The sequence below is a fragment of the Balaenoptera borealis genome (genome assembly GCF_965194805.1).
Source record: "Balaenoptera borealis genome assembly, chromosome: 12".
NCBI classification, from domain to species: Eukaryota; Metazoa; Chordata; class Mammalia; order Artiodactyla; family Balaenopteridae; genus Balaenoptera; species Balaenoptera borealis.
This window is the reverse complement of record NC_138869.1, coordinates 9,579,972-9,594,997: the sequence shown is the minus strand read 5'-3', so window position 1 is coordinate 9,594,997 and position 15,026 is coordinate 9,579,972. Positions and strand designations below refer to the sequence as shown.

The following is a 15,026-nucleotide window of genomic DNA, read 5'->3' as shown; positions in this document are numbered from 1 at the left end:
TTAATTAAAAAGTCTCTCCCTTCGACAGCTTTGCCATAGACATATTCTCAGGATGGCTGCAGCAGGGGACTGATATGGGGAGGGCACTGGAATGGGAGTCAGGAGAGCGGGATGTTAGTCCCCGCTGGGGACAGGGAGACTCTCCGTCTCTGGGCATCGACTTCCTCATCTGCAAGCTGACAGGCTGGACTAGGTTACGGGTTCTCCAACGAGGGGCCCACAGACAGGCCTCAGTCTGAGAACTTCCTGAAGCTGCAGGGAGGTTTGCTGAGTGTGCGCACGTGTGCACGTCTGTGCAGAGGGCCCAGAGTTTTAGTCAGAGTCTCACTGGGAGCCAGGATTTTCAAAAGGTTAAGAACCAAGAGATTAGAAGGAAGGATCCTGCCTTAATATTCTAGTTGCAACAAAGGTGGAGGACTAAACTTCACGAACTTGGAGTAGGCAATATTTCCTAAACAGGACACAAAAAGCTGCTAACCTTACAGGACAAAACTGATAAACTGGAGTAAGTAAGATTAAGAACTTTTCATCAAAAGACACCATTAAGAGAGTGAGACGACAAGCCCCAGAGTGGGGGACTTTTGCATTCCACTTGTCCAACGAAGCACCCGTATCCACACATACAGAGATTTCAGTGTAAAAAAAACAAAAAAAAGGCAGACAATTCAAAAGAAAAATGAGCAAAAGTAGAATAGGCACTTCACAAAAGAGGATATCCATGTAAGCATGTGAACAAATGCTCAACTTTATTGGTCATCAGGAAAGTAAGTGTAAGTTAAAACTCCAATATGATACGTCTACTCACCTATGAGAGAGCCTAAAAACAAAAAGACCTACTATCAAGCACTGGTCACGGAGGTACTGCAGCAGGAACTCTGCTGCTTGGAGTGTAACCTAGACACTTGTTAGGTAGTATCTACCACAGCTGGACATTCACACACTTTATGATACAGTAATTCCACCCGTAACTAAAAACCTAACAGAAATGCATACCTACGCTCACTCGAAGACAGGTACCAAAACATGCAGAGCAGGACTCTTTGAAATAGCCCCAAACTGGAAACAACCCGGGAAATCATCAACAGTAGAATTGATGAACCGTGCTCTAGTCAGACGATGGATGAGTTGCAATGAGAATAAAGGGACTACTCCCAACACCACGAGGAATCTCACTGCTGTTACAAGGAGTGAAAGACATGAGAAAGTACGTATTTACACAAAGTTCAAAAATGGGCAAAACAGAAGCGTGGCATTAGAGGTCAGGACAGTAGGTACCCTCAGAGGAGCAGTGACTGGATGGGGGCACAGTGGGGTTCTGGAGGAACTGGCCCTATTCTAGTCCTTCATCTGGGCACTGGGTTCACGAGTCTGTTCACTTTGTGAAAATTCACCAAATTTAGGATTTGTGTACTTTTCTGTATATATGGAGACTTTCCCTACTACCAGAAAATTCAGAATCTTCCATTTATTCAGTCACTGAAATACATTGAACAGGCATTTCTCGGGCACCAACACATACGGGACATGGAGCTAGTTGCTGGGGGCACCGGTATGAACAACAGTCCTGGTCTCTGCCCTCAGAGAGTTTATAATCCACAGACTTCTACTTGGCTGACACTGAGCTTTTGTTCGGTTTCTGCTTCCTTTCTAAAGAAGAGGATGGTGATTTAGGAAGTCTGCATTTAGAATGCATCTTGAAGGAAGACAGCCTGCTAAGAGAGAAACTGTACTCTAAGAACCATCATTGTTGACTTTGCTCCTTCCCCAGTGGATAAAGGTGCAAACATCTCCTCAGTGACATCCTGTTTAGGCAGATCCTTATTTACCTAAAGCTGGTCGTTATGAACACTGATTAGTATCCAAAGTCAGGATTTTGTTTTGGAAGCAAACGGAAATCTACTCTAATATACTGGCTCCTAAGGTTTTTCTTCTGTTGATTTCTAGCATGTTTCATGTTACCTACAGCAAAATCACTACATATGTAAGACTATGAATTCCCTGTGTGACCTTAAACTGATAGGTCCAGTGACAGACAAAATTCTCCAGGAAACAATGTGAGGCAGAGATGAGACCAGGTTGTGAGAGGTCTCTACCTTCCCATAATCCTATATTTCAGATTTTTAGGAGAGAAAATCAGCAAGCCCCAAACATTCTTCGAATTAATTTCCAACCACACTTAGCTACATCTACAAAGAAAATCTCTTCTGAGGCAGTTTTACTTTCAAAACTTTCAGGTTTAAATGATAAATACATCACCAGAAAAATCTTTATTATCATGTGTTCTTCTTATTGAAACATGTAGGTACCAAAAAATGGGGATAAAATGTTTCAGTTATAAGAGATGAGAAGGAGAGGATAATCAATGATCCATTCTATCACTTTCAAGAAAGGGCTGGTAAGGACCAACCGAGGCATGCCGGAATCTTTTTAGAAAGAAGAGTAAACCTGTCTTGTTAAAGTTGAATCTTTTGAAGCTACAAAGGTAAATAGGTATTTGACCCCAAAGTTAATTCTGATTGACCAGAAAGTCAGGTGGGGAAAAATAAAGCAAGATTTCAAAGATTAAACTTGTCATCCTCCCCCACGTTCCCTCACCTCCAGGAAGGGCACCTCCGTCTCTGCTCCCCAAGCCAGAAACCTGGGAGCTCCTATGGCTCCTCTCTGCTTCACTGCCCGAATCCCTCCCATCACCAAGACCTGGGGATGCACCTTCCAAGTACTGCCTGCATCTCTCCTCTGCCTCTCCTGCAAAACCCCGAGTCAGGGAGGCCAGGCCTCCTCGGCTGGCGGGCTGCAGCCATAGCTGATCAGTTTCCCAAGCAACTGCGTCATCTTCCTCCAAGCTGCTCTCTATCCTCTCGCTACAGCAGTCTGCGACAATCCTTCAGCGGCTTCCCTCTCCCCTCAGTGAAACTCTGGATTCCCCTTCAGGCTTTTACAGGCCTTCCCCTGTCTGGCTCCTGCTTGCTTCTCAGTCTAACTGCAGAGCCCCTGACCCATTTCTCCCCAAGCTCCCCGCCGCCGTCCCCCAAAGATGCAAATAGTTCCACTCCTCTCTACTCATTCAGGTTAGACACATAAACAGCTGTGGCTGATCCGAACATGCTGCTCGCTTGGCCGGGCTGAGCCGTGACGCCGTGTGCTGCTGCCCTGCAGGGCGGCGCAGGCAGGGGCCCGGAGGCTGAACGGTCTCCTGCTCCCCCGAGCTGCCTGGCTGCAGCTGCTGCCCCGAGACCCTGATAAAAACCGGCTGCTCCAGTGACAGCACAGTCGAAGCAGTCAGTACTGTCTTCCCAAGAACCAACTCCCAGGCTAAAGGGAAAGCAGTGCTTGGTTTTGGAAGTAGTTCTGTACTCACCTTGGAACATGGGTATACCTGATGGTAGGGGAGTTTCGGGAAACTAACACAGACGGAGCGTCAGACCACATGAGGACACCTGCCGTGTCACCCAGCACAGTTCATTAGAAAGGGCAACCCTTCGGGCTGACACAGAGCCTGGCTTCCGTCTCTTCCAGGAAGAGACTGATACTTAGATCTAGACTCACTCAAGTTTATAAAGCACCTACTAGGTACCGGGTACATACTGGACACTCTCACAACATGACACGAGTTGGGTATTAGTATCCCCTCCACTTCAAGGAAGAAGGGCTGTTAACATACCAAGGTTACAGAGCAAAGACATGAACTACGACCTTGAGCCAAGGCCTTCTTATCACAATCTTAGCTTCGCTCTCTCTGAATTTAACAATATTTGCATATAAAAGTTATTCACTAGCTAAGGAGACCCCTCCTTTTTACCCCCACTACGAGTAGCTGGTTGCAGAGGGGAGGAATGATAAGGGCTACAAAGGAGGAAAAGTGCAACCAAATAACCTGGGGTTTTCTCACCCTGCAGGTGATAGATACATCAGCTGGCTGAAAACCTGACCAGAGGCAGAACTTGGGAGATTTCAGGAAGATGCACCCAGCACAAGCCAGGCACAACAACAGCAATTATGACCACATCCAGAGGACTTCTAAGGAGCAGCGCACAGGAGGAGAGAGGTTCTGAAGCTTGCTATGAAGTCAGAGGACAGAGAAAGAGTAAACCAGCCACTCAGGGCCTACGGTTGCTAGTTTACTCCAGCTGGAGACCTAGTGACGGGGCTACTGCTCGTTGAATAGGAAAATGCAAGGAGGCATGTTCTAAAGAGACATCAGGAAGCTTTTAGGTAATGATACCAAAGAGGAAAGACCAGGCACAGCGCTGGTGCTCTTACATGTCTTAAGATATAATTTTCACAACCCAGTGAGGCAGGCATAATTATCCCTATGAAATTAAAACTAAGAAAAATCAGGTAACTTACCCAAGTCATAGTAGTTAAGCTGGAGTTCAAACCCTAATCTCTGAGGCTCACAAACCCCTGCCCTTGGCCTGGGCCACCTTCATCATAGCCCTCAACCACCATAAACCAGAGAAGCCAGAGCACAGGGTGAGCAAACCCAGCGAATCTGAAGGAATGCATATCACCTTCCACAATTCCTGCAACCTCAGGGCAGGCTGCTGACATTCTGTCACTCTGGTTCCACAATCCAATGAGGCATCTTTAGAGGGGAAGGGAGAAAAGCAGTGAGCACTCAGAGGAGGCAGCACTGGGCACTCCTCCGCCACAAGGAAATCTGGGCTGAGGGTTCCATGAGATGATACCCACTGCCCTCTGCTGGCAACCAGGAAGAACAAGAGGAAAGAGGACCAAAGATCCATTTCACGTTGACGTGTCAAGAGATGATGAGGGTGGATGGAACTTCCCTGGTGGCGCAGTGGTTAAGAATCCGCCTGCCAATGCAGGGGACATGGGTTTGAGCCCTGGTCCAGGAAGATCCCACATGTCGTGGAGCAACTAAGCCCATGCACCACAACTACTGAGCCCGCGTGCCACAACTACTGAAGCCCGCACACCTAGAGCCCGTGCTCCGCAAAAGGAGAAGCCACCACATTGAGAAGCCCGTGCACCGTAACAGAAGAGTAGCCCCTGCTCGCCGCAACTAGAGAAAGCCCACATGCAGCAACGAAGACCCAACGCAGCCAAAAATAGATTAAAAAAAAAAAAAAAAAGAGATGATGAGGATGGATTTTTAAAAACCTTTTATTAGAGATGAATTCAAGCTTATGAAAGAACAGCATAATATGTTCCCATGTATCTTCACCAGCGTCAACAACGTATCAACTCACAGCCAATCTTGAGTCATCCCCCCCTTACCCACTTCCCTCCAACATGTTTTCTTTTGAAGCAATTCTTAGACATCCTGTCATTTCATCTGTAAATATTTTAGTATGTATTTCTACAAGAAAATGATTTTTTAACCCCATAACACCACCATTATCACAACTAAAAAAAAAAAATCAATAAATCTAGTAGTTGCTTATAGTACAGGAAGGCAAAAATTAAAAAAGCCAAAGCATCCAGCCTCACCCAAGGAGGATTATGGTAAGGGAGCTGCAATCATGCAGAACACAGATTAATAGCCTGAGCCACCCAAGCAAACAAAAGCACCTCATCTTCAGCCTTGCCAGGATAAATCAGCAAGAGAACAGATTAAATAAATATCTTAATTGGAAATGCAAAGCTATGCACCCCTGAGTGGTAGGACAATCTTCAGCTGAGTAGATTTGGCACACGTGCTACTAAACCTTTGTTGACGGGCTGAATCTTTCCAAAGATTCAGGAGGGCAACACTTGGCTGTATCCCCAGGTAGCCGGAGCGAGGCGTTAAGAGGTGTGATCGTGCAGCTCCCTGGCAATCTCAACCCAGGCATCAGAATCAGGCTGAAAGACCACTCCCTTCTTCAGGTTCCCTCTATGCCATTTATCCCTAGCGCTGCAAACTTCTATTTATGTGTCTGTCTCCCCTTCTAGATGATGAAGCCCCTGAAGGCAGGATGGTACAGGGTTCATCCTGTATCCTGCGTGGCGAGCACAGAAGGGATGCTCAGTAGACAGCTGCATAAAGAGAGACTGAACTGGAAAAGTCCGTCATCAGACAATACCAAGCATTGGAAAGAATGGGGAGAAACAAGAACTTTCGTTTACTCCTAGTGGGATGATAAAATGATAAACCACTTTGGCAACTTGGCAATATCCAAAGATATGTTCAAATGTTTAAGCCCATAACACAAGAACAGGATGTTTTAAATTAAAAAAAAAAAAAGGAATATTCAGAGAACAAAAAAGGAAAAGAGCTCCTAGAAATTAAAATAACAAAAATAAAACAACTCAATGGAAACTAAAGTGGAGAAAGCAAAGCAAAAGGACAAAGAGATCAAAAAAAGGATACGAAAGAAAGAAAACCAAAGGACCAGTCTAGGAGGTCCAATGTTTGAATAAAAGGAGTTCCAGAAAGAGAAGAGAGAAAACAGATGGGAAGAACGAATACAATAAATTTTTCCTATATTCTTATACTCTGAGTTTCCAAACTGAAGGGCAATGAGTATTCAGTGTAACAGATAAAAACAGACTCACGTCGAAACACACCACTGAGAAACTTCAGAGCCCTGGGGTTAAAAGAAGGCCTAAAAGGCTTCCAGAAAGAACATACACAAAGGATTAAGAATCAGAACGGCTTTGGACTTCGACAGCAATCCTAGAAGTAAGAAGATAATCGGAGCAACGGTATCAAAATTCTAAAGGACAACTATTTCTAATCATCTCCAGCCTAAGTCTCAGTCAGGCATGAGGGTGGACTAAAGATACACTTGGCCACACATGGGCTCCAAATCTGCCTCCCCTGCACCCTTTCCCACGAAGTTCCTGGATGGTGTACCTCACCAAAATGAGGCTGTGCGCCACAAAAATCAAAGACACCAGATACAGGAAACAGGGTTCCTAACATGAGACAGGTGACGACAGCCTCTGTGGGAAAAGAAAGCTGTGCAGGCAAGGAAAAGTGTATCACGTGGCTCAGCTATGAATCACAGTAATACAGTCAGACAATGGAAATTCAAGATTGGCTTCGCTAAAGCTACGGCACAACCATATTTGGAACACAGAGGGATGGGGTTGGGGGTGTGTGTGTGTGTGTGTGTGTGTATGTGTGCGTGCGCGTGTGTGCGCGCGCGCGATGGGAGGGGGCAGTTGAATTCTAATCTGCTAGAGTGAGAAGTCCACAGATGATGCCTATAATTAAAAGGAGAGAAGCAGCAATATAAGCTCCAGAGAAACAGCAGTGAAAACAAAAATAACCCACCAGGAGAGTCAGCAGTGGTTGTCTCTGGAGAGGAACATTGGGCGGGGGGAGGGCAAGGTACTGCTGTTTTTGCAACAATATCATGTGTAACTCCTATAGATATAAAAACGCAAGGGGAAACCTGCACATAAGGAGTAAGTGGGAAAACGCAGAGTGGCTGCAAATCCTCCCAGCAGCACCTCAGACTCCGGATTACAGCACTGTCTGCCTGTCTATATGTTACTGCTGTGTCCTAGGTTATGACCATCAAAATTAAGCATTTTACAAGTACTTGCAGGATACAGATAAAGCTTTACATTTTAACCAGGAGCACTGAGGCTGCTCAATCCAGCAGGTACGTTAAGTGTGGATTTTTAACAATTCTTACCAGCAGTGAAAATGCCTTTGGTGCTCTGTCTCATACTGGAAGGTCTCACGATTGCTGAGAGCCCTGTGAGAAAAAAACAATAACGATGCCAAAAAAGCCAGATGTGAGTCATCCTAACACTTTTAAAACTTGAAACTAAATATTCTTTCCAGCTATCCAATAAAACCAGCAAATCTATCTCTGGTGTCAGAGTGACAGTGAAAAGAGTATCAGGATCGAGGTCCAGGAGACTGGAGCTGCCAGCTGTGTCAACGACCAGCTGTGTCGCTGACCAGCTGTGTGAACACAAGCAAATGACCGCCCCACTCTGGGCCTTGGATGCCTCATCTTACAACCAGTGGGTTAGGGGACGCTCGAAGGTCATTTTTTTCACTTTAAAATCTGCTTAAGTCTGCTGGTTCTCAATTCCAAGATGTGAAAAGATTGGGGGAAAAAAACACCAAACGTTTCTGCCTAGGAGGAAAACTTATTCTGAAATCACTCAGAGGACTCCTCGGTGAGGACAGCGGGACAATCCTTCAGGCCCTCAGAAAGGCAGAAGAACTCACACCACGACCAGAAAAGACACGCCTCCACATGTATCTTCAGAAGAGGTACCCGGCGCCCTAGGCACATGCTCCGCTCTGCCCGCCGGGCAGGTCTCTTCACGCGACACCGTCACTGTGACTCGCATCCTGCCAGGTGGCCGGGCTGCTCCCTGGGGAAGCTCAGCAAACACCTACTCAACGGTAAACGGTGTGCTCATCTGAGGGAGGGCATCATTTCCAATTTCATGATTTCCTTACTTACTGACTGACCTTGTAAATTACCTATAACACCTCAAAAGGCAGCAAGTCTCTGAAGATCAGGCTCAGATTTTTGGCCCACATTGGGGATGATGTGAGGAACAGGGGCCGTGTTGGAGCAGACCTACTGTGCGCACAGGAGCCACATGGAGGGGGCGTCGGCCGAGGAGAGTGGTGTTCTTGATGTTATAAAAGCATTAAAAATGTCACCAGTCTCCATCCTCCTCAGACCACCATGAAGAACAAACACATGTCTTTGAAATAACTTCTAAAAGTTATGCCCTTGGGACCAAAAGAATCATTGTTTCCCTCTCTGTCAGTGATTTAGGACCCAGGGATCTGAAAATAGAAGTACTTTCAGCACCCTACTTCAAACAAACAAGAATTTAGGTTGGGAAAACCCCCAGACTGTTAGTGCTTTCTTATTCTGAGAGGAAATCTCTCTCTCTATCTCACTAGGCAAGAAAGAAGAGAGAACCCGTCTCAGCCACAAACGAAGTTTGCTCCCCCCGACCCCCTCCGGCCAACACTTCCTCCCCGTCAGATTCATGCACGTACCTAGACGCACCACGTCTCCACAGTCGGGGTCATGAGCCACTTGTAATAAAGTTTCTTCCACATCTCTGTTTTTTCCAGGAGGGTCCATAATATGATTTATTTGCTGCTGTAAGGTTTTGGGCAATGTCATTAGCTGAGTGAACTGTCCTTCTGGGCTTTTATCGATCTAAGGAAAAAAAAAAGATGATGTCTATGGAAAGTGCTTTGAATTCTATAAATATTCAAAGCACATGGCTTCTCCTTAAAACCACACTAACATATATGAACTCACGCCTAGTAGACTAGGCAGCGTGCTAAAGACACTTTCTCCTTTCTGAAACTGAGTGCCTAGGTGTTAAGGATTCTAAGTTCCTTCGAACAAGTGAATTCTTTTCCTATGATATTCTATTTGTACTTAAGAATAGAAATCTCTTTCAATAATCAATTTTTGACTCTCAGTTTTAAAATTTCTATTTGTTCTAAATCCAGTAGTTAAAGAAAGTAAAGCTTCAGCTAAGATTCATTGACACACCGGCACATCCAAGTACTCATTTTCTTTTATTTATTTATTTAAATTTTACTTATTTATTTATTTATTTTTGGCTGCATTGGGTCTTCGTTGCTGCGCGCGGGAGCTCTCTAGTTGCGGCGAGCGGAGGCTACTCTTTGTTGTGGTGTGCGGGCTTCTCATTGCGGTGCCTTCTCTTGTTGTGGAGCACGGGCTCTAGGAGCCCAGGCTTCAGTAGTTGTGATATGTGGGCTCTGCAGTTGTGGCTCACGGGGTCTAGAGTGCAGGCTCAGTAGTTGTGGCGCCCAGGCTTAGATGCTCCACGGCATGTGGGATCTTCCCAGACCGGGGCTCGAACCCGTGTCCCCTGCATTGGCAGGCGGATTCTTAACCTCTGCGCCACCAGGGAAGTTCCCCAAGTACTCATTTTAAACACAGGGGCACAAAGTAACATAGCCAGTAACATGCAGCCAATCAGAGTGGGATCTAAATTTGTGTCTCCTGTCTGTAGGGCCTTTTATGTACCATGCTGTATTTCATAAACTGTAGGAATAAACTGATGACAGAGACTAATCTTTATTCACTTTTAATCCCCTGGCACATAGTAGGTACTCAAAAAACATCGGTTGAATAAGAGGATGAATAACTGCACCAATAAAACTTAGTTGTCATTATTTCTTAAATAGCAGTAAGTTATACCAAGGGTTTCTGTTCCCAGTGTATTCTAAAATACATCAAATTTAAAGAAAAATACAGAAATAAAACATATATAAAACTATGCATTAGACTTTACTTGGAAACCTGTGAATCAAAAGTTATCCATAGAGCTAAGCCCACACCCAGCTTCCCTAACTCCTAGTCTAATATATTTTACGTCGTGGAACTAAATTTTTCCAAAATCATGTAAACATCGACTGCCTGCCAAGGTTAAAACCAGTACCACTGCCCTCGGCAGCTCATCACATTATTCTCCCAGTAAGAATCTGTCTTGTATTCTTTTAACAAATGTTTAGGTTGTAACTTTAAGAGAACAGTAAGAAAAAAAATTAGATAAATGAATGTATTAAATTTTAGATTTGGATTTTCCAGATATGACCAACTTCCTTAATAATTAGAATTCTTTCATTCTACCATTTTTTTCATTCAACAAATATTTACTGAGTATATGCCAATGTCTAGATTTTCTAGTTTTATCTATAAAATCTATGCAAAAAAGAAGAAAATGCTATTATTTAGTGGCTCCAATAAGGTGAAGGTTTTTTTAACCTAAATATTTCATATTTATCATTGAGATGGTCCTAAATTCACAGGATTCAACCTCTACTTAGCTTTGGCTAGATAAATGACAAAAAATGTGAATATTTCTGTAAAATATGCTAGAAATGACATTTATAGACTCATATTTTGGGGCCAAGTATTGAGATTAGGTCACTAGGATCTTATATTTCAAGGCTTTACCTATGAAACTTCCAGGAATTTTAGAGATGCCAAAATGGCTGAGTAATACGAGGAATTAGAAAACAGTATTTGCCACTGCTTTCTCTTGAGGAAAAGAATGCACTGGAGTTTTTGTTTGAAAGCATGTGTTTAAAGACAAAATATTAGGTGACATGTTCAAATAAATTGCAAAATTCTAATTATCCTTACTCTTTAATTCTCATTAAAACACAAAAGTGAAAGCATTCAGTTAAATTATGAGTCAAATTGCATTTTAAAAGCAGACATGGAAAAGACCACATGTTCTATGATTCCATTTACAGGAAGTGTCTAGAAAAGGCAAATCCACGGAGTCAGAAAGTAGATCAGTGGCTGCCTGGCGGGAGGGGAAGCTAGGTACTGCTACTGGGAATGGGGTTTCTTTTTGTGATGAAAATGTTGTAAAACTAGATTGTGCTGATGGTTGCACAACTCTGTAAATAGACTAAAAACCACCGAATTGTATGCTATGTAAATTATATCTCAATAAGGCTGATGTTTTAAAAAAGCAGGTATGGTCATATGATAGTGGATGCTGTGTTGTATCGACCAGATCCTGGCTTTGGGGGCAAGGTTCTCATTCTGCTAGCTGCTGGGAAAGTTGGCTGACGCCCTCTCTCAGAGTCCCTCCCAGAACTGTCCTCAGGCAAAGGGAGCTGCCTGTATCCAAAGACTGGAAAATGCAGGAGTACAAAGACCTGGCCTCTCTGCCCCAAGTGCGGAGAGCTAGGAAGGGCCATCGAGCTCCATTGTGGCATCACAGGATCAGATGAAGTTTTTGTTTCTAATCTCCCCAATCCTGATCCTACACAATTGGTACCAAGAGTGGTCCTAGAAAGCACATTCTCAGACAGCATTTTGGAGCTATCACAGTGTAGAAGGCCAAATGGAAGCCTCTGAAGCTGCCGTTCTCACCCCCTGGCCAAAAGAGCAATGAAAAAACAAAACCACATCACAGGAGGAATGGCAGAGATTAATCCCACCTATAGACCTGAAGGATGCAGGGGTGTGATGTTTAATTTTGTATGTCAACTTGGCTAGGCTACAGGGCCCAGTTGCTTGGTTAAACGTTAGTCCAGATGTTACTGTAAAGGTATCTTTTTAAGTCAGTAGACTCTGAGTAGCAGATGACCCCCGTTAATATGGATGGGCCTCATCCAGTCAGTTGAAGGCCTTGTGAAAAAAGACTAAAGTTTCCTGAGGAAGTCGGAAGTCTGCCTCCAGCTTGCCCTCGGACTCAAGAGTACAACACGCTCTTCCCTGGGTCTCTGGCCTGCTGGCTTGCCCTGCAAATTTCAAACTTGCCAACCCTCACAACTCTGCAAGTTAATTCCCTAAAATAAATCTTTCTCTATATATCCTATGGGTCCTGTTTCTCTGGAGAACCCTGACTAATACTAGAGCTGATGGTCCCATCATATCTCCATTGAGTCTGGTCTTCACAAAATCCAAATGGATTCTGGCAGATTGTAGCAGACCACCACAAACTCAACCAAGTAGAAGCCCCGTTGTATCGGCTGTGCCAGATGTGGTAAGTCTGCTGAAGCGCATCAACAGAACCTCAGGTGCCTGGACGGGGCCACAGGCCTGGCGAATGTACTCTCCGCCATCCATAGCGGAAGCAGGATCAGAAACAGCTCACATTCACACAGGACAGACAAGAGTACACCTTGTGACCTGCCTCAGGGCTACGTGAACTCCCCCACCCTCTGTCATAAGATATTCAAAGAAAACCAGACTATTTGGATATTCTGTATAATCTCACTGGTCCACTACATCAATGACATGTTGCTACTATCACCTGGTGACCACTAAAGGGCAAGTACACTGGAGGCCTTGGTAGATACACGCACCCCAGAGGGTAAAAGAGAAACCTCATGAATTTTGAGGAGCCCACCGCATCAGGGAGGTTTTTAGGGGTCAAGTGGTCTGGAGCACTCTGGGACATCCTCTCCAAAGTAAAGATCAACTTACGGCATCTCGTACCTCTCACCACTAAGAAAGAAGCACACTGCCTGATAGGCCTCTTCAGGTTCTAGAGGCAGCATATTCCACACTTGGGAATAATGCTCAGAGCCATTTACCCAGTGATATAAAAGGATGCCAGGTCTGTGAGGGGCCAGAGCAAAAACGAGCTCTGCAACAGATACAGGCAGCAGGGGAAGCAGCCCTCCACCACGTGGGCCACACCTCCCAGAAAACTATGGTACTAAAGGTATCCTCGGTGTGCACAGAAGCCGTGGGAAGTTATGGTGGGCTCCCAGTAGGAGATCACAATGTAGACTGCTACGGTTCTGGAGCAAGGCCACGCCATCTGTAGTGAAGAACCACACACCATTTGAAATCAGCTCCTAGATGCTACACCCTGGCAGAGATGGAGCTTCTAACCATGGGACATCAAATGACCATGTATCAAGAACTGCCCATTATGAACTGGGATCTGCCAGATTCACCAAGTCATAATGTCAGGAAGCTCAAGAGAAATCCACTGTAGGATATAAGAGATACACCAGCATTGGACATGAGCAAAGCCAGAGGGCACAAGTCAGCTGCACAAACGGGAAACCCAGAACCCCATAATTTCCACTGTTGCACCAGCACATAATGTTCTACTTCTCCACTGGCTCATGCACATCGCTACAAGGAGGAGGATAAAGGCTGAGCTTGCTTCATGGATGATTTGGCTTGTAGTATGTACGGGGTAAGAATGATGCATTACAGCCGCACCCAGGGATAGCCCTGGAAGACACTGATGAGGGGCTATCGTCCCAATGAGTAAGCTGCAGGTGGCACACCTGGTTACCCACTTTACATGGAAAAAGTGGCCCAAGATAAGAATATATAAAGACTCAAAGAGTGGACAATGGTTCATTGGTTGGTTAGGGACCTAAAAGGAAATACATTAGAAGGTGGAAGACAGGATTTGGGGGAAGAGGTATGTGGATGGACCTATGGGAGGGGACACAAAGTATGAAGATCTTTGTATTGTACATTAATGCTTCCTTCAGAGAGCATCCAACACAGAAGAAGCAACAACAACCAAAAGAACAATTTAGCCAGTTGATTCAACAGCCACTGTCATCTCAGTGATGGCATAATGGCTTGTAGCAGGAGTAGTGGGCGGTGGGGAGAGAGGCTCTGCCTAGATCCAATATCAGGGGCTTCTACTCACCAAGGCTGACTGAGCCACTGCTGCGGTTGAAAGTCTATCCTGACAGCAACAGAGGCCAACACTGAGATCCTCAAAACACGACCATCTCCTGAGACTAACCAGCCACTTGGTGATAAGTTGACTACACTGGATCCCTTCCACCTGGGAACGGGCAGCAACTCATCTTGCCTGGAAGTGACTCATATTCTGAGCATGGGTGTGCCTTTCCTGCCCACAGGATCCAGCCAATACAGGGCTACTGTACAGGGCTCATAGAATGTGTGATTCACTGGCATGGCTGTACCATGCAACATAATTATGGGACCCACGTTAGAGCAAAGGAGGTGCAGTGGTGCAGGACGGGCACAGGATCACGGCTCCACTGTTCCTACCACCCAGTGAGCCAGAGCTGCCAGCCTGGGAGAGCAATAGTTCTCAAAAAGGGGACATTTTTGGCCCCCACAACAAAGAATTATTCAGCCTAAAATGTCAATAGTGTCACTGTTGAAAAACCCAATGAAAGAGCTTTGAAGAAGAGCTGAGCAATAGCTTAGAGATGATACCCTGTGACAGTGGGGCACAGTATATGCCCTAAATTAATGGCCGTTATAGAGTACTATGTTCCCAACTGCTAGACTACATGAGTCTGGGAACCACAGGGTAAAAGGAGAAACAGCCTTGCTTACTGTCATTCCCAGGGACCACCTGGGCAATCTGTGCTTCCCATCTCAAAAACTTTAGGACTGTGGGTCTAGAGATCCTAGTTTCCAAAGAAGAAATGCTTCTCCCAGAGGACACAGTAAGCATCCTATTAAACTTAAAGCTATGAGAGGGCAGACAGCAGAAGCAACAAGAACTACATTCCTGCAGCCTGTAGAACAAAAACCACATTCAGAGAAAGATAGACAAGATGAAAAGGCAGAGGGCTATGTACCAGATGAAGCAACAAGATAAAACCCCAGAAAAACAACTAAATG

General features: G+C 45.0%; 1 protein-coding gene across 12 annotated transcripts in view; it reads right to left on the bottom strand.

Moving 5' to 3' along the window:
• The window catches only part of LOC309607261 (phosphatidate cytidylyltransferase, mitochondrial), a 272,769-nt gene that overhangs the window by 214,994 nt on the left and 42,749 nt on the right, over positions 1-15,026 (bottom strand). For 11 of the 12 annotated variants that reach the window (XR_014232337.1, XR_014232338.1, XM_082345579.1 and 8 more), the window contains 2 exons: positions 8,936-9,101; positions 7,593-7,655 (listed from right to left, as the gene is read on the bottom strand). Coding sequence is in view for 10 of the 12 variants with exons in the window: in XM_082345579.1 (XP_082201705.1) it covers positions 7,593-7,655; positions 8,936-9,101 (229 nt within the window). In the remaining 2 variants the exon portion in view is untranslated. Of the gene's footprint in view, positions 1-721; positions 1,176-7,592; positions 7,656-8,935; positions 9,102-15,026 lie in introns of those variants that run through there. The other variant, XM_082345573.1, reaches the window with a different exon arrangement.